Source organism: Euprymna scolopes, chromosome 14 (assembly GCF_053919585.1).
Source record: "Euprymna scolopes isolate OS-2025 chromosome 14, ASM5391958v1, whole genome shotgun sequence".
In the NCBI taxonomy this organism is placed as follows: domain Eukaryota; kingdom Metazoa; phylum Mollusca; class Cephalopoda; order Sepiida; family Sepiolidae; genus Euprymna; species Euprymna scolopes.
This window is the reverse complement of record NC_136495.1, coordinates 128,261,029-128,282,007: the sequence shown is the minus strand read 5'-3', so window position 1 is coordinate 128,282,007 and position 20,979 is coordinate 128,261,029. Positions and strand designations below refer to the sequence as shown.

Sequence of the window (20,979 nt, the reverse complement as noted above, 5' to 3'; positions counted from 1 at the left end):
GATTTTCACAGTTGGTTAATTTCCAAACTACAATCTTGACGCGAGGACATTTTAGAAGAACAATTTGCAATAAAATTCCGTTTTATACTTGGAAAAATGGCACAGAAACGTATGGAACGCTTTAGATTGCTTTTGGACCACCTTGTATGAAATAAGCATACTTTTGGGTGTGGAATAAGAGATTCAATGAAGGCAAGGAGTTTGTGAGGAATGATGAGAGCTATGGGAGGAGTAAAAAAAGTCAAAACATGAGTTTATTAGCCAAATAAGAAAAATCATGAATAATGACCTTTGTGTGTCTATAGAGTCAATGAGTGCACAGTTTGATGTCAGTGTGAGAACTGTACACACAATTATTCGCTAAGAATTGAAGATTTGCGCTAAGTTTGTTCCAAGGGCGCAGTCTGCAAATCAGTTACACACTATTAAACCAAGATAGACATCAAGATAGTTCCTCATACTCCCTATTGTCTAGACCCTTCTCCATTTGACATCGGTTATTTCCTAAGTTCAAAATTATCCTTACAGGCTGTCGTTATAAGAGACTTGAGATAAAGAGGCTTGGACGAGAGTCATTGATATGATCACACAAGAGGACTCCCATAGGGTTTTCCAAAAGTTATTGGAAAAGTACAACAAGTGCAGTTCGAACGGAGGAGATTATTTCGAAGGGACTAGAGTTTCATGTGTATACGATCAATAAAACTCCCCTTACAAATAATGCCTGGAAAACTATTTATGGCACCTTGCAAATCTAACAAGCAACCTATAATCTATTCGGGTATAATAATATTAATTGTAATGTTAAGTCAAAATAATAATAAAAATCCTCAAGTTTCAATTAAAAGCAACATAATATTTAATACTTTGCCCGCTTCTAATGTTATTTGTAAATATCATACTATAATATAGAAAATAAAATTCTACACATTTTACAGATAAATATAAATACCATATAATAATCTATGTGATAATAATTGTTAATAAAAACATATAATAATCTACGTGATAATAATTGTTAATAAAAACATATAATAATCTACGTGATAATAATTGTTAACAAAAATATCTAAGAATCTACGTGACAATAATTGTTAATAAAAGCATATAATAATCTCCGTGATAATAATTGTTAATAAAAACATATAATAATCTACGTGATAATAATTGTTAATAAAAACATATAATAATCTACGTGATAATAATTGTTAATAAAAACATATAATAATCTATGTGATAATAATTGTTAATAAAAACATATAATAATCTATGTGATAATAATTGTTAATAAAAATATCTAAGTATCTACGTGATAATAATTGTTAATAAAAACATATAATAATCTACGTGATAATAATTGTTAACAAAAATATCTAAGAATCTACGTGACAATAATTGTTAATAAAAACATATAATAATCTACGTGATAATAATTGTTAATAAAAACATATAATAATCTACGTGATAATAATTGTTAATAAAAACATATAATAATCTACGTGATAATAATTGTTAATAAAAACATATAATAATGTCCGAGATAATAATTGTTAATAAAAATATCTAAGAATCTACGTGATAATAATTGTTAATAAAAACATATAATAATCTACGTGATAATAATTGTTAATAAAAACATATAATAATCTACGTGATAATAATTGTTAATAAAAACATAATAATCTACGTGATAATAATTGTTAATAAAAACATATAATAATCTACGTGATAATAATTGTTAATAAAAACATATAATAATGTCCGAGATAATAATTGTTAATAAAAATATCTAAGAATCTACGTGATAATAATTGTTAATAAAAACATATAATAATCTACGTGATAATAATTGTTAATAAAAACATATAATAATCTACGTGATAATAATTGTTAATAAAAACATATAATAATCTACGTGATAATAATTGTTAATAAAAACATATAATAATCTACGTGATAATAATTGTTAATAATAATATCTAAGAATCTACGTGATAATAATTGTTAATAAAAACATAATAATCTACGTGATAATAATTGTTAATAAAAACATAATAATCTACGTGATAATAATTGTTAATAAAAACATATAATAATCTACTTGTTTTAAATGATGAATCGAAGTAAGACATAGAAACTGGCGCGATTGTAGTTTTGAATTAATAATATATGTAATAATTAGGACTATGAAAACAGAATATTCTTTTCATTCTTTTGACTCTCGAGTATATATTCTACACAGATACACTTAATCAACCGAGAAACGCATCACTTCTATAGAAAAGCATATATGCTATCAATGGGTACACACTCAAGAGTCTGAATAATGAAAAGAACATGCTGTTGTCATAGCCCTAGTAATAATGTACACATTTCAATGTTGAATCAGAATTGAAAATAAATGAAATAATCTTAAATTATAGAAACAATTTTTTCAACGTCAAATAAAGAAACGTTTACTCATCAACCCATCTGTAATCTAGATATTAATACGGTAGCGTTTCTGTTACTTTGTGTGTCACGGTTACATTTTTTTTACTTCCGAATGACTGTCGTTTTACTGTTATGAGCTTCCATTTCTTGTAATAAATAGTTTTGGTTTCGCTTTCGATTATAGCTGATAGCACTTAAGTCATCTATTTTTATGAATAATTTACTAAAAAATACTTCATGAGTTTTGGTTTCGGTTTAAACCAAGATATATATATATATATATATATATATATATATACATATATATACATATATATACACATATATATAACCACACATATGTATATATATATATATATATATATATATATATATATATATATATATACATACTGTGCGCAAAATAAAAATTTCAAGACAAGGCGTTGATGGCAACGAAAAGTGTGTTTCATTTATGTTACAATTGTTTCAATGGCCAGTTCGGCAATTTCAAGCATTATATCGTTTGAAAATTTTCAAAAACCAGCATTTCTTCAGACCTTATGAACGTACATTGCCAAAAGTTTGTTTATTCATAAAGTCAATAAATGCAATAACTCACAATAAATCGAATAAAAAAATTAATAACTTACATTTAAATTCAAATAAAAATGTAATAACTTACATTAAAATTCAAATAAAAAATTTATTAGATCACATTTTAGTTCTAAAGAAAAAAATTAATACATCACATTTAAATCCAAGTAAAAAACTAATAACTTACATTAATAGTCAAATAAAATGTAATAACTTACATTTTACATGTGGTAGTTTGCATTAATAGTCAAATAAAAATGTAATAACTTACGCAGTTTTATTTTAAAATGAAAATTGCATGTAATGATGTATACGCGTTGATATTAAAATCAAAATCAAATGCAATAATAATCTAAACGACTGAAATAAAAATAAAAATAACACCTATTTTTTATACATTATTATCTCTGCTTATAAATAAAAAAACACGTTGTTTGTGTGTGTCGGTGTCGTCTTGTGTAAGCTCCACCCATATGGACTCTGAAACGGCTAGAATGATTTTTCGAAATTTCACACAAAGGTGCGTGATGTAGGTTATGTATTTAGAGGTTTACTTTGATATGTTTTGTATTGCCTTGATAAATGTAGATAATATCGAAAAAAATCCGATTAAATAAGAAACAGTCCCATTTTTACCAAAGTTAACACTCTTATAAAGCCTTATATCACAGGTACATTCGGGAAGTTTTATCACCTCACAAATAGAAGGATTCGACGTATAAAATCAACAGTAAGTTATATAAGATAAAATAACGGGCAGTAATCGGTATATTTTAATGAAAATTTAAAATAACGTGCAATAATCGGTATATTTTAATGAAAATTTAAAATAACGTGCAATAATCGGTATATTTTAATGAAAATTTAAAAGAACGTGCAATAATCAGTATATTTTAATGAAAATTTAAAATAACGTGCAATAATCGGTATATTTTAATGAAAATTTAAAATAACGTTCAATAATCGGTATATCTTTATGAAAATTTAAAATAGCATGCAGTAATCGACGTGATGTCAAAAATAAATTGAAATTAACTTGCAATAATCTTCAAATATTCATTATAAGTAAAGTTAAAATATAAATCTACGCTATTTTTAATATTTTAGACAAAAGAAGATATAATAATCTACGCGATCGTTATAGAAAATCACAATAATATATAATAATCAACACGTTTTTATGTTAATTCCAAAATACGTTAATGTGATTAATTTTAATATGCATGTGATAATCGACACGTCTTAATATAAAATCAAAATAAAATGCCAAAACTTTCCAGATTTTAATCTTAAATAAAAAAAATAATATGTAAGAATCTACACGTTTTAAATTAAAATGACATTAAATAATCTATGCGATTGTAATGTTTAATAAAAAAAATTGCACGTAATCATACACAACTTTATATGATAAATCAAAATAAAATAATAGTGTTAGTGATTGTAATATTAAATAAAATATATCATATATGCAATAGAAAATTCATAACATTTAACAACCTACAAGCTTTAATCGATATTACAAAAAAGCACATATCAATTCCCATGTTTCTTGATAAATGCAAATAACCTGTAATACTCTACACCAGGGTTTTCCAAACTACGGTCCACGGCTCAGATCCGGCTCACCAAAGTATTTACTCAGGCCCGTGGAGTTCTAATAGAAAACGCATAAATATTTAGAGCATTTTTCTTAATTAAAATGTGTGAAAATGATATATACGTGGTTGCAATAGAAAATTCAAAACATTCTTTAATCTATATTTCCAATAGCACGTAATAAGCCATGTTTCATGATAAATAACAGTAATCTATAATATTCTACACCAAGGTTCTCCGAACTACCGCCAGTGAACAAGATCCGGCTCGCCAAAGTATTTCATCAGGCCCGTGAGGTTCTAATAGAAAAAGGAAAAATATTCAGGGTAAATTTTAAAAAGAAATGAGATATGTATGAAAATAGTGTGGTGATTTTCCTTTTTGTTCAAAAGATGATTAATATAATGAAGTTTTGGAGTGAATTTTCGCTAAAAGCAAAGCTTATAAGCAAAACAGTATAAAACACATCCAGGTTATTGGGGGGGGCGTATAGCTCTCGAATATCAGCAATATGGCATTCTCCGTTTGAAAATTTTGGAGACCCCTGTTATAAACGTTTCAAGGATAAATCTTAATAGAATCTAATAATCTACGCAAGGGTAATGTTGCCTTGAAATATTTTTTTTTACATGGATTTCACCATTTATCAAAGCCCAATGGCCACTCGGGGATAAGGGTTATTGTGTGTACAGTAATCAAATGGATAGTGTAGCAATAGTATTGGAGAATTGGTAAGGTGTCATTACTTAGGGGGGGCGGTTCATCAGGAATTTGTTTGTGTTGGACTTGAAGACATGTAATGTTACGTCGAAATAAAATGTAATGTTACGTCGAAATAAAATGTACTGATACAAACCATTTTTTAATGCCAAGTCTTGAATCATGTTATAATCCATGCGATTGTGAGATTAAATCCAAATAACATCTAATAATCTAAACGATTTTAATGATTCGTTACGTTATCATGCAAAAACTAACGCATAATTACGGCGTAATCACGTTGACACACCGGTTCTCGCTGGATCACCGAAGTTAAGCAACGTTGACCTGGTCAGTACTAAATGGGTGACCATTTGGGACTTCCAGGTGCTGTATGTGCTCTCTGCTTATCTCGGCATTGTTTCCAGTCGTCCTGGTCTTGTCCTTGCCACTGGACTCAAACGGCGCCGATTCAGGAGAGGTGTGGTTGGTTATTGCGCAACCCTTGCCTCACAATTACACGCGCTACTGCCCCCATGCTACTGAACGGAAGCATGGAAAAACTAGCACGTTTCAATGCGAAAGCAAAACATGTACTAATCTAATCGATTGTAATGGTAAACCTACATAACAAGTAATAACCGGCACAAAAGTGGACTATCCATGTACATTACTCTACAAAAATCATAAATTCCCCCAAGGATGAAAGAATATAAACGAATGTCAGTAGCAAGGATTCGAAATTCAGAAAGGTTTATGTTTTCTACATTTGTTAGATAATAACATGGTTAAAATTTAAATTAATTATTATCTATCTATCTATCTATCTATCTATCTATCTATCCGTTGATATTGTTAAAATAGTTTAGATTGGGAGTTATTTATTGTTTACTTGACGATATTTACATAAATTATCTAAGTTAAATAAACAAAATAATCTTGAGCAGTTGCGTACATGGCAGAGGGCACATGTTAGGAGACGTGTGCTTTTGATGATGACGCAACGGAACTGACAGGTCAAGAGGTCAAGAAGATGAGATTGAGGAGTTTGAGTTTGGTCACGAAAGTGAGAAGACGTGCTTCAAAGCTGGAAAGCAGGGCTGAAAAAACAAGCATGTAGACACTCAAGCAGACTTCTTGTGAACACGACTGAGACAGCTGAAATAAAGTTATATTTTTAAAATATGGTGTTTTCTGTGGTTTCACAAAATAAGAAAAAAACATGTGTCTCAATCGGTTATGCTGTTGGTCGTTGCATGTTTATCACAGTAGTTATCAGTAGTGAAGATAGAAGGACTTGTGGGTAAGGAAAAAGTATGTAGCATCTTATTCTATATATTCTTCTTCTTCTTTTTTTTACACAGTGATCACCACTTATCAAGGCCCGGAAGCCACTCAGGGATAAGGGTTATTGCAAGTACATTACGTTAGTGTGGAGATTTGATGAAGTGTTTACTTAAGGGGGCGGTTCATTAAGAATTTGTTAACATTGGACTTGAAGACATCCAAGTTGTAGTCCGGTGGGAAGCAGGCAGACGGAACAGTTCCACAGGCGTGCAGTTCTAAGAAAGAAGCTTTGTTCATGGAATCCGCGTTTTGATTTAGGCACAGATATAGAGTGGGGGAAATTTTTCACAGTGGATTCAGCTAGACGGGTGTTTTTCGTAAAAGATTGGCGATGAGGGACCAGAGATTGGAGTTCAGACGAACACCTGCCATGGAAATAACGATAAAACAAGGATAGGCTCGCAACGTCTCTTCTGTGGGAGAGAGGTTGCAGGGTAGAGAAAAGAGCATCCCCCACTAAGCCACGAAGTCTATTTTGTACTCTGTCAAGGCAGGATAGGCTGTTTTTAGCAGCTCCTGCCCAGATATGGCAACAGTATTCCATCCTTGGACGTACTTGACTTTTTTCTTATGGAATATGATACCTTTATGTAAATAGGAACTGCAATATATCCCCTGGCCAATGCAACATACGTTTATACAAACACTCAAAACCCAGAGCATAACACATTTACATGCGTTGTTCACAAAATATAAATACAAAAACCGACTTCGAAATCTAGTAGGAAATTATCTCTTCTTTTCTCCACAATCTTTTTCCTGCAGAAAAAACGTTGCTAATCGTTATTTACATTTCCCTTATAGCTATGAAATAGCCATATGAAATCTGCTTGGCTCACTTCTAATCTTAGCAGGAACGCGTTTTATTATCGCAACAGAAAAATAGACGTATTTCATTCTTTCGTGTGTCTAGCGTCAGACGAAGTTTCCATGATAAAAGCATATTTGTAAGTGTGTCTTCAGTGTGGAATAATTTTGTAAATGTATTTTAGAATCTGTTACATTCAGTAAAAGAAAAGCACATTTATAAACATGAAGAAGAACTTTAAAAGTGTAAGCACACAAAAAAATAGAACACAAAAAAAACACAATAAAAAGCAACACTTTCCATTTTCATCACATTGCATCACATTGCATCCGCTGCATTCTTTGTGAAATAACTTTTAACGATGTGTTTTTTGTATATTTTTACTGCTTATTCCTCACTTGAATGAACGTAATCCGATAATTACCGGATGGCAATTACCAAGTATAAATTGATGTTGCTGACGATAAGCTGAATATAAAACGTTTTTCTTTTGATGAGAGGAGACACTGCGTTCCGAAAGCTTTCTAGAGATAATATCTCCATCAATGTGGGTATGATGAAAAGAAAAGAGATTTCTATAAAATGATCACCATCGACATAAAAATAATTTGTTTTGAATGAAATGGGATTTTAATCTTATTAATTTTATAAGGTTTATGCTAAATACTCAACATATAATCCCTTTTTTCCAACGAAGAGAAAATGTTTCAAAAGAGAAATGAGAAAAGTATCTTTCTCGTAAAGCGAATCAATTACATTAGAGTTTTTTTTTCTTCAAAGGAGTAACCACTTATCAAGACCCGAATGCTACTCAAGGATAAGGGTAAATGAGTGTACGATAGTCAATGGGACAGTATCTTAATAATAATTAGTAGTAGAAATTTGGTAAACTTGGATTACTTAAGGTGACGGCTCATCAAGAACTTGTTCTGGTTGGACTTGAAGACGACCATATTGTAGTTGGTTCAACAGCTGTAGCCCTAGATATATCTACGGCTTTTAACAGATTATAGGATGAAGGTCTTCTCAGGAAAATCAGATCATACGGTATCACTGGACGAATACTTAACATAATAAAAGCAAGAGAACATCCAGGGTGTCCTGGACGGTCGTACATTTAAACACTATGATATAAATACGGGAGTACATCGGGAGTCTGTCCTTGGAGCTTTATTATTTCCAATATTCCTAAATGATCTCCCTGAAAAATTTGTATCTGAGATGAGTATATATGCTGATGAGACCAGGCTCTATAACATGCACGATAGGAAAACAAAATAACACATATCTAAGACGATGGCAGAAACACTAGATGATGACCTTAAATCTGTAGAGGAATGGGGGCGAAAATGGATGGTCACATTCAATGCTGCCAAGACTAAACTTGTTTCTTTCAATAATTACAAGAAACCTTCTCTACCACCAACAGCAATGGCCAAAGATTCATTATCTGAAAGTTCTTCTATTAAACTCCGCGGTTTAACGTTCACATGGAACATGAGTTGGAATAGTTACATTAAGAGCATTGCCAGGAACGCTGCGAAAAAGGTAGGCTCTCTCTACCGTGCTAGAAAACTGCTAACGCCTGAAAGCATCCTCTACCTCTATAAGGCCACCATTCGCCCATGTATGGAGTATTGTTGTCACATTTCAGCTGGTGCATCTGCTACTAGTCTTTTTCTCCTAGGCAGGGTTCAAAATAGAGTCACTAACCTAATAGGTCCTGCACTATCATCTAAGCTTCAGCCTTTGTCCCATCAACGAAATGCACCATTCTTCAAGTATTTTAATGGTGAATACTCCGACGAACTGCAAGTACTTGTACCCCCCTCGACGTAAATACCCCCCCGAAAAACCCGAGAAGCAGCTAAATTTTACCCTATACAGTAGAGATCTCTAGATGTAAGAGAGGTTTCTACTCCAGTATTTTCTTTCCCAGAATTGCTAGACTTTGGAACTCCCTTCCGGGTCCCTGTATCCACAACTGTACTGACATGCAGAAGTTCAAGTGTTACGTGAACCGACATCTCGTTGCCCAACTCTCCACATAATACCCCTGTAGCTTATGTCCCTGATAGTAGTACCGTACATTAAAGTAGCAATGAACATTGTTTGGAGTGAAAGATATAGGTAAACGAAAGATGCTCTAAAATTTGAATATAAGCCAATGTTTTTGAACATCACGTGTTTTGTTTTGCTTTTATTACGTCTTTTTATCTAATTATCTCTTTTTTAAAATAAACATGGGGATAAACAATACAAATCTGATTTAAAATTTACAATGTGCATTTTGAAAATATATCGACGCCATTCATTCTTTCGGATCGTAACCCCTTTCCAGATATCTCTGACATATTTTTATCTCCTTCACTATCTCCTTTTTTTTCATTTTAAGCTTGAAACACTTTCAAATTGTCGAAAAAAAAAAAGGTCATACTTTGAAAAATCCCTAAATAAGATATTTTTAAAACATTATTTTATTACATTTTACTACACTTCTAGCATGTGCCTGCTGGTAAAATTCTAAATAAGATATTGTTTACGGCATAATCACAACGGGTCTCGCCAGATCTGCAAAGTTAAGCAACGATGAGTCTGGCCAGTAGCAGATGGGTGACCATTTGAGATTTCCAGGTGCTGTATAAGCTCTTTGCTTATTACGGGATCGTTTCCAGTCGTCCTGGACTTTTCTTTGTTAATCGACTCAAACAGTGCCGATTCGTATAGCTCGTTCTTTGACATTTGAGTCCGTCCTGCTGAAACCACATGATGAAACAATGCTGAATACAAAATAACCGATAGTTGCCAAATACTGAATACAAAATAACCGATAGTTGCCAAATACGTAATAAAGGAAATAGAGTAGGCAATTTAATTTTGCCGCCTCTTAAAAAAACTCGCACACACATACACACACACGCGCACACACATTGGGAAGCATTGTTACATTTGTAGAGGCCAGTTGAATATCAGGGTTAAGCTCTGCATATTCTTTTTTGTTAGTTTTTTCAATATGACGAGCTAACTTTCTCGCAAAATAAAGTACAGTATAGTCAACAGCATCATCTGATAAGTACATTTACCAATGAACATTCACTATACAGCGGTACCTGAAAACGACCCATATGGGTTGAAAACGTTTATACGTTTGGCGAATATTTCTACTATCTCGACGAACTAAAATGGACAAAAACAAAAATATGATTAGCTTAATATTTAACCAGACACAGACACAGACACAGACACACACACACACACACACACACACACACACACACACGGGTGTGGGGGGTGAAAATAATGGAAATAGCATTCCGACGAAATAGAGAAATAAAAAGGAACAAACTGTGTCTTTATTTCGAGACTTTCATCCAGATAAAGTCTTGAAATAAAGACGAAACGTTGATGAAAATCTAACACAGTTTGTTCCTTTTTATTTCTCTATTTCGTCGGAATGCTATTTCCATTATTTCAATCACTGTTTTCGATCTTATCCTAAATCGTCATTCTAAAACACTCTAATGTTTTATTTTACTATTTACGCTTAATAAAAACTTCTGTTTGAATCTCCATGGACTAAGCAAAATCTGTTGTAAGATTCTTGTTTCCTTAAATTTTTGATGAATTAATAAATTATGTAAATTTGTATTTTTATCAGTGTATTTTTCTCATATATATATATATATATATATATATATATATATATATATATATATATGGGGGGCGTCTATGTATATATATATATATATATATATATATATGTATATATGTATATATATATATATATATATATATATTAAGAAGTATGGAAAAAAAGCACAAGGAAAAATGCTCAATACGTTAGCAGAGCTAGATATATATTTTTATTATTTCAACCTCGGGTGTATTAATTTAATTCATTACAGGCTATTTCAATAGACAGACAATTTTTATCCTGTCTGTTGAAACAACCTGTAATATATTAAATTAATACACCTTCGGTTCAAATAATAAAAAAAAAACATATATATGTATATATATATATATATATATATATATAAAGTATTATGCATATTCTGTTTTTATTTTTTGTATTTGTGTTATTGAGTATTTTTACTGAACTAATCTGTTTTTGTTTATCTCATATCTTATTGCAGAAAACCACGGATTCCAAAAGGTCGACTTCCGTCATTTTATCAAACTCGATCGTCGATGCTGGAGGGAGCGATTCGCTCTGAAAATACCCAGTATGAAGGCATGGAATGCACGTCTCGCTTTGTTAATACCCCGGACGAAGTGGAAACATAAAATACGAACTTAGTCCCGTTATCAAATCACAACCGGTACCTGATCAGGCATTCTCAGAAACCAAATCTAAAATAAACCAAATAATCAACCGATTCAACCGACGATTGCTAAGCTGTATGATCAGATATTACCATGCGCTGTCTGTCTATTCGTGTCGCTTAAGTTTTAAATTGTATTTTTGTATGGCTGTCACGCTTAAGTTTGAATTTGCGTATTTAGATTTGTCCACGAGTTTATATAAGTTATTCTGTTTATCCATCTATCTGTCACACTCGAGTTTGAAATAGCATCTTTATCTCTAATCTCGCCGATTTGATGGACGCATATAAGATACATTATGCTTAGATAACAGATTTTCCAGAAACGTATGTACACCCTCCGTCAGAAATGAAAAGAAAAAGGGATACTTCGCTAGTGTCCAACTTAATATTCACAACCATATAAGATAATGTCTCAATCTGTTAAGTTACAAAAATGAAATGATAATGTATCAAGGAACATTGAAAAAAAGGGGGGCAAAAAAGGGGAATGCCTTACTATGAAAATAGATTTAATGCCTGACTACGAAAATAGATTTAATTTTAGACGTAGGTGTGTCTAACTTGCTATTTGCTGTCTTATTTCACTAAACCTTTGAGATCGTTACGTTCAGTCGTTTTTATTTCACTGATATTTGTGTGATTGGACAGATTTATTTATTTATAAAATGTATTACACTTTGGTCTTTACTATAGACGAATCCCAATTTTTTTTCTTCCAATCTGAATGTTTATAAATGAAAAATCGACAAAAGTGTAGTATAGGTAACAGCAGAGAAAAAGAAAATTGGATTTTATATCGAGCTGAACAGTTTTAAACTTTTTAAACCATTCATATTTTTTCGTTATTTTCAGTTTAGTTGATTTCGTCAATTACATATAGATGTCTTTTGAAAAGATAAAAACACAGAAGCGTACCCAAATCTGACTAGAAACCATTTCCAGAAAAAAGGCTTAGTGATAACTTGAACATATTTTATTTATCTTTAAACTAAGTACAACCTGAAAATAAATAAATAAATAAATCCACCGCTTATTGACGAAATTGTCTGCATAAGTAATGTTGTAATAACAAAGGCTACACCGTTTACTAGTATGCAGGTCGATAAAAAAAAGACATCAATGCCTCTTCATACATTATATCATTTTTATAACTTTACAGATTGAGACGTTTTTATTTAGCTTATTTTTCAGTTCTCGGCTTGTAATTATGTCACGCTATTGTCGAAAAATTATTTCAAACTTGAACGTGACAGATCGGCACACAGGTGGACATGTAGTGTGTCTTATAGAGATGTATAGATCCATTTCTAAAAGCTAGTCCAAACATAAGCACGACAGAGCGACCGATTGACAGTCAGATAGCAAAGCCTCACATCGACATGCTTGAATGCATTTAAAATAAAAAAAATTAAAAAACCGATCCCCCCTTTTTTTTTCGTGTCATTGACAAGAATCTGGTTCGTTTTATTCTTGCCCGGATGTTGTTTAAGTAACAATGTGATATGAATTTTTGTGATCAAACAGTACGTACATAATGACAAAGTTTATGACCCAGAGTCTGAAAAGTAAACATGAACGCAACCATTTTTCCCATAGAAGAACACGAACTTTTTACAAACTTTAATGAATTTGGCAAGAAGAGACATGAAAACTGTTGATGTGCCGTAATGCAAAACAACCTAACAGAATGTAAATGTTAACTATATTTGTGAATGCCAAACTAAATCTTATTTAATATTTATTAAAAAAAAAAAAAAAGATTAAAATAATTCAAACAATAATGTCGGGTTACTAACAAGAAATGAATAAAGAAAATCATTGATTAAATGCATATTTAAATCGTTAAAATGTGCTTGCTTTTATAACAAAGTCAAAATACACGAATAAACAGAAAAAATCTTATTACTGTGTAACCCGGATGTAATAGACTTCGTCTCCTGTTCTTTCATCTCTCTTATATCTGTAATCCGGGCTACGCTCTGCATTAACACAGGCTCTGACTTGGGACCAGAGAAAATGTATCTTATGTCCATTTTCTTATATTCGAGTCTCTTATATCCGGGTTACACTTTAATTGCTTAATGGAAGATAATTAAGAAAAACTAGTCATTTTATCTGGAATTTATTTAAAAAAGTACAGAAAGGTAAAACTCAAATCTCAAATTGGCAGATATTTTTTGCACACTTCCATGACACGGGATTATCTCACGCAATATCTGAAAATTTTAGTGTGGTCCACTTAAAAGTAGCCAGAGAATGGTAGAATAAAAAAAGGAAACAAGTATTTGAAGTAGGGTTTTCATTGTGCGTTTGATTGCGATTATGTGCATAGGTAATGGAGGAGAAAAACTACAAGAAAAAACACATGGCTCATAAAGCAACTTATTCAGTATATACCAGTACACAACGGGCCGAAAGAGCTACTTTGAAATGGACTGCTTTTAAATACGTTGTATAAGATCGTATGTTATTCTTCTACCTGGCACCGTTTATATGTTGAAAGATGAAATATTAAAATGAGTTTATAATATGTTCGATTCAAAAGCGGCTTTTTGTGAACAAACATTCAATAGATAACTATTACGAAAATGAAGGCGTTTAAGCAATGATTTTCATGTAATAACCTATATGTTCTATTTTTAAATCTCCCAGGTTTTCCGTCGATATCATTCTGATTTTTTGTTCATTGAAATTGGTAAAAATACTACTTCCAGGTAAAAAAAAAAAAAGGTGAGCGATAAGTGTTTTATGGATAGATTTCAATTAAGAAAACAGTAATACTTTTCTCTGGTAATAAACATTGCTCAGGGAATGTGAGGATTAAAGAAGAAAATGAGGGAAGAGAAACCGACGAATCCGCTGAAGGTAATCACAATAGCAACTTTCTTCTCGGCTACATAATTTTCTCTTTCAAATATGAATTCCTCCAATGGGAAAATATGTTTTCTCTTCCTGCTGAACAGTGCGCAAATGAGACCACTGAATGGTTCAAAACAGCAATTGAAGCACATGTTTCCATGCGGAAATTTTATAGCAAGCCCCACTTTCCCCAATGGTTTACTTCTACTTGCGCTACTGCCGTTGCTCAAAGACAGCATGCATACCGCAGATTTAACCGGCATAAGTCCAGTTCAAACAAATAGAAGTATATAGAAGCTAGAAGTAACGTTAAGAAAGAAATAGCGACAGCTAAGAGAGAATGTACTGAAACCACTAAAAACCGCATCGAAACACAAAACTTAGGAACTCGTGACTTCTGGAAAATCTACAACAGCGTAGTAAATAATGGGCAATCAACAATTCCCCCACTAACTAACAATCACGAGGTTGTTTGCTCAGCAAGCAACAAGGCTAATATGCTTGTCAGCCGGTTTGCCTCGAACTCCACACTGGACCCTTCCAACTACCCTCTGCCTGATTTTCCTCTGCGGACAGACGCCACACTAGACGATCTAAATATCACCCTTGCTAAGGTACTCGCTATCATAAAAAACCTTGACACTTTAAAAGCATGTGGACCTGATCTCATCCCAGCTGTGCTATTAAAATGTGCTCAGCCGAAGTAGCTCCAATTCTCTCTAAACTCTACAACAAATGCCTTAATGAATCTTGCTTTCCGGGCTGTTGGAAAACTGCTGTTGTGGTACCAGTATTCAAGAATTCTGGCGAAAGAACTGACCCATCAAATTATCGCCCAATTAGCCTCCTCCCACTTTTCGCCAAAATATTTGAGACCATAATTAACTATGCTCTAGTCCGGCACCTTACAGATGCTAAATTTCTGACTGACAAACAATATGGATTTAGACAAGCCCGTTGCACAGCTGACATCCTCACTGTAATCTCTGAACGTCTATACCATTCACTGGACATGCGGGGGAGGGCAAAGCGGTAGCTCTAGATATATCTAAGGCTTTTGACAGGGTATGGCATGAGGGTCTCCTCAGGAAAATTAGATCATATGGTATCACTGGTAGAATACTTAACATAATTAAATCCTTCTAAGATAAGAGAAAAATCCAGGTTGTCCTGGACGGTCGTATATCTAAACAGTGTGATATAAATGCGGGAGTGCCTCAGGGGCCTATCCTTGGACCTCTATTGTTCCTAATATTTATTAATGACCTCCCCGACAAAACTGCCTCTGAGATGGGTATATATGCTGATGACACCACGCTCTATAACAGGCATGACAGGAAAACAAATGAACACATAACTAAAGAAATGGCAAAAACACTAGAGGATGACCTCCAATCTGTAGGGGAATTGGAACATAAATGAATGGTCACATTCAATGCTGCCAAGACAAAACTGGTTTCATTCAATAATTACAAGAAACCTCTCTGCCACCAATAGCAATGGCCAGTGACTTCCTGTCTGAGAGTACATCTTTCAAACTGCTTGGCCTAACGTTCACAGGAAACATGAGTTGGAACAATTATATTGAAAACATTGCCAGGACCGCTGCAAAAAAGGTATGCTCTCTCTACCGTGCTTGAAAACTACTAACACCTGAAAGTATCCTGTGCCTCTATAAGGCCACCATTCGCCCATGTATGTAGTATTGTTGTCACATTTGGGCTGGTGCATCTGCTGCTAGTCTCCCCCTCCTAGACAAGGTTCAGAAGAGAGCCGCCAATCTGATAAGCCCTGAACTGGCATCTAAGCTTCAGCCTCTGTCCAATCGACGAAACGTTGTATCCCTCTGTCTGTTCTACAAGTATTTTAATGGTGAATGCTCTTACGAACTGCAGACACTTGTGCCCCCACGACGTAGACATCCTCGACAAACCCGAGAGGCAGCTAAATCCCACCCCCACACAGTAGAGATCCCTAGATGTAAAAGATCTTTCTACTCCAGTAGTTTCTTCCCCAGAACCGCTAGACTCTCGAATTCCATTCCAGGTCCCTGCTTCCCTAACTGTACTGACATGCAGAAGTTCAAGGGTAACGTGAACCGACATCTTGCTGCCCAAATCCCAACATAGTGCCCCAGTAGTTGCTGCCCCTGATAGTAGCCCCCTATACCAAAGTAGCAATGTGCCTTGTTTGAGGTGAAAATGTAATTTTAAAAAAGCCTATTTGTGTAGCTTTTAGTGATTTTGAAAATGAAATCACAAACCAGAGACCATCATAAGTTTATTTGGCTCATCGAATGTCTCTTCATGTAGAGTGAAACAATTGAGACTTCTCCCGGCCTAGCAAGCCAGCAGGACATTGGACAGACCTTACTGATGCTCCGGATACACCACGAAAAGCTTCAGAGTTGAAACAGATTTTTAAAAAATAGAACGAAGATAATGTAAAACCTTTCATTGGATGTTTAATGTGGATAAAATTGAATTTTCATACACATTATGATTGCATCTCGGATTGTGATCATTCATAACATTAAAATGCAAATTCTATTCGGATACAGATTTATCAAAACCAAACGCACACTCAAATAAAATCAATTCGCTCCCCCCTTTAGGCACGTATCTACAAATATCTGTGGACTTAGAACTTGCTTAAACGATATAGAATCATTTCTCCTAGCAATCTCCCCCGATATATTAGCCCTTAGTGAAACCAACCTACACTTCTCCATTTTCTATTACCACTTTAACATTTTTGGCTATATTCTAATTTGCTGCAAGGACTTAGACAAAACACATGCATGGATGGAGTCTATATTTGTAACACTTTCCCCTTTTCTAAGGGAATCCAACCTGGAATCAGAGAATCAGAACTTTTCTCTACCGTTCTCCCTCATCCACCGGCTGTGCCCTAATCAACCGTTTCTCTGACAGCAGAGATGCAGCACTCTCCCTAGATATCAGTACCCGAGTACATGTGCTTGGTGACTTTAATGTCAACCACAATAACTTGTTTTCTGCAGTTACACAGGTGCAACTGGTAGCATTATACATAACTTTTCTATATCCCATTCCCTGACACGGAAAGTAATGTTACCAACAAGTCTCCCAGATCGACAGGATAAGCATCCTCCTAGACCAATTGTGTAACAAATTAGCACTGCTCACGCTGATAATGTTGTAATAATATTAGACATCATCTCAAGCTCTTACCCCCAAGTTAAAGAGCTATAGCTTCAACTGACGAAGTATTACAAGAAAGCTGACTGGGAAGACATCAGCAATCACATCAGAGTGGTTCTATGAGGAAATATCTTTGTCCTTCTTATGGAAGAGTGCCCAAATGAGACCAATGAATGGTTCAAAGCACTAATTGAAGCGCATGTCCCCACACGCAAATTTTATATCAAACCCCACTCTCCACAGTGTGTCACATCTACTTGCGCCGCTGCCATTTATCCAAGGCAGCATGCATATCGCAGATTTATTCGGCATAAGTCCAATTAAATAGACAAAGCAATTTAGAGGTAAAAAATTTTTTAGGAGCGAAATAGCAGCATCCAAGAGAAGATATCAAAGGCTTGTCGACCTGATCTCACTCTAGCTATACTGTTTATACTGTTTCAAAAATATTTCGTTGAGGTTGTCCCAGTTCTCTCCAAATTCAACAACTGTCTCATAGACGTTTGCTTTCCTGACTGCTGGAAAACTGTTTCTGTGGAACCTAATTGCAAGAATTCTAACGAAAAACCAGCCCAATAAATTATCGTTTTATTAGCTTAAGCCCTCCCTTTGCCAAAATCCTTGAGTCCTTAATTAATCAAGCACTAGTTCATTATCTCATAGATACTTAACTTCTTTCCGACCAACAGGGGATATCCAAACTGTACGCTCTGAACATATATACCACATACTGGAAGAAGCATAGGTCTGGCGCAAGGGTTTGTTATGAAAATTAAATCATATGGTATTATTGGATAAATAAAATAAAATCCTTCTTGGAGAAAATCCAGGTTGATCTCGAATAGCCGTACATCAACGCAACGTAATAGATATGCTGGTGCGCTTATGTGGTAAATCATTTGACCTTTATTATTCCTGATATTCATAAATTAAGTCTCTGATAAAATTGTCTCCGAGATGGGAATATTTGTTGATGACACCACGCTTTATATCAGACACGTGGTAAAAACGGATGAACACATATAAAATAATGGCTGAAACTTTAGATAAACATATCCAGTCTGCAGTGGAATGAGGATATAAATGGATGGAAACACTCAGTGTCATCAAGACTAAACTTCTTTCCTTAATTAATCACGAGAAACTTTCTGAAACACTGACATCCATGGCTAACAGTACAGGATTCAAAAAGACGGCAACACATCAAAGGCTGTAAACGACGAAGTTCTCTTGGATTCTCTCTCCTCTGATCTCGAGAGCGTGGTTCAGTGGGGGAAGACGTTAACAAATTTCTAATGAACCGCCCCCTCAAGTAAACAATTCATCAAATCTCCACACTAACGTAATGTACTTGCAATAACCCTTATCCCTGAGTGGCTTCCGGGCCTTGATAAGTGGTGATCACTGTGTAAAAAAAAAAAGATGTGCCAATCTAATAAGTTCTGAACTATCAACCAAATTCCATCCTCTGTCTCATTGATGAAGTGTTGCATGCCTGTGCCTATTTTACAAATGCTTTAATGGAATGTGCTCCGATGAACTCTTAGCACTTCTACCCCTCCAAAGTGCATTCCCCTACTAATCCGAAAAGCAGCAAAATCCCACCTTTACACTGTAAAGATCCCTAGATGCCGAGAGATCTTATACTCAAATAGTTGTCTCCCCTTTAATTGTTAGAATTTGAAATTTCCTCTCGACGTCCTCCTTCTTTGACTGTACTGCCATGAAAAAGTTTAAATGTAATCGAACAAACATTTTGCTGCTTAACTTCTTACATAGTGTCCGTTCAGTTCTTGTCCCAAATAGTAGCCCCTAACATCCTTATTTGACGTGAATTAGCGATAAAAAAAATATAGATTGTTTCTAAATTACTTAAAATATTTAAATAAATTATACTGGATCTGCAAACGTATATATATAAAAAAATAATTTTATGTAATTCGCAAATGAACTGCAATAAAACATTGTGGTATCTCTTCAAAAATATGAATTGTATTTACACCCACACACACACACACACACACACATATACATATATATATATATATATATATATATATATATATATATATATCTTATATATATATAAATGTAAAGTTGGTTTGTTCTAAACAAATAAAACCCTATTTCTAAGTTACCAGTTTATTTGAAATTTTCAGACAACCCATCTTTAGAGTCGAGGTATGTTTTTATGTTATTGAAATAAATTTACCTCGCGATTTATTAAAATTAAAATATTAAATAAAATAAATATATGTTTTTTACTGCGAATCTGTTCTGTTGATAAAACTGAATTTCGGTTCGATTCATTTCACAGCCACGAATTGACGAAAGATTTCATTTTCTGTTAACTCGATAAGTAAAAAAAAAAAAAACTTACTCGTGCAGAGAGTGATCCGTGCTGAAATAATAATGTTATTATTTAAAAAGCCATTCTTAACATGGGGAAGGGAGGGTGTTTTGTACCTATTCTGTACTTTAATCTTACAATTAAATAAAAACATATCATAAAACTTTAAACGTGGAAAACGATTTTAAAAAAATAGCGCGGATCACTCTCTGCATTAGCACACACACACACACACACACACACACACACACACACACACACAAAAAAAAAATAATAATAATCCCATATTTTAAAACTTTAAATTCATTTATGTACTTATGTTTTTTAAATTTTATTTATGTTAAGGCTTCACTCATGAAACATTACGTTTTAATTGTTTAGTTTATTTTCACGGCATTGTTTACATAAAAAAGTTTGTTTTAACTTTTTCTAAACTGTTTCATTTTTACGACATGCCTCAACGTATTATAAACACCCTAACCCCCCCCATGTTAAAAAAAAACGCCCTTCCATAAACCTCGAAAGCCATTCTTAACATGGGGAAGTTAGGGTGTTTATAATATGCTGGGGCGAGTCGTAAAATTAACGAAGTTGCTATCTATTATTTATTGCAAAAATTGCTTGAAATTTATTTATTTGACCAAAAAATTAAATTTTGGTACTCCTTGGGCATTGAGTTCCATGGCGACCAGTAGAAAAAAATAATAGTCGCACCTCACCCCGCGCGTAACATATTTTATTTACTGACGTTGCCGTAACTAAACGATTATCTGCCACATTTACAAATATTTATTTATT

At 33.6% G+C, this 20,979-nt stretch overlaps 1 protein-coding gene across 2 annotated transcripts in view; it reads left to right on the top strand.

Moving 5' to 3' along the window:
- Positions 1-19,829, top strand: part of LOC145293264 (rhodopsin, GQ-coupled-like) — a 132,183-nt gene extending 112,354 nt beyond the window's left edge. For both annotated transcript variants that reach the window (XM_080139860.1, XM_080139859.1), the window contains one exon: positions 11,599-19,829. In XM_080139860.1, coding sequence (XP_079995986.1) covers positions 11,599-11,749 — 151 coding nt within the window. In that variant the 3' untranslated portion in view covers positions 11,750-19,829. The remainder of the gene's footprint in view (positions 1-11,598) is intronic.
- Positions 19,830-20,979: the final 1,150 nt, after the last annotated feature.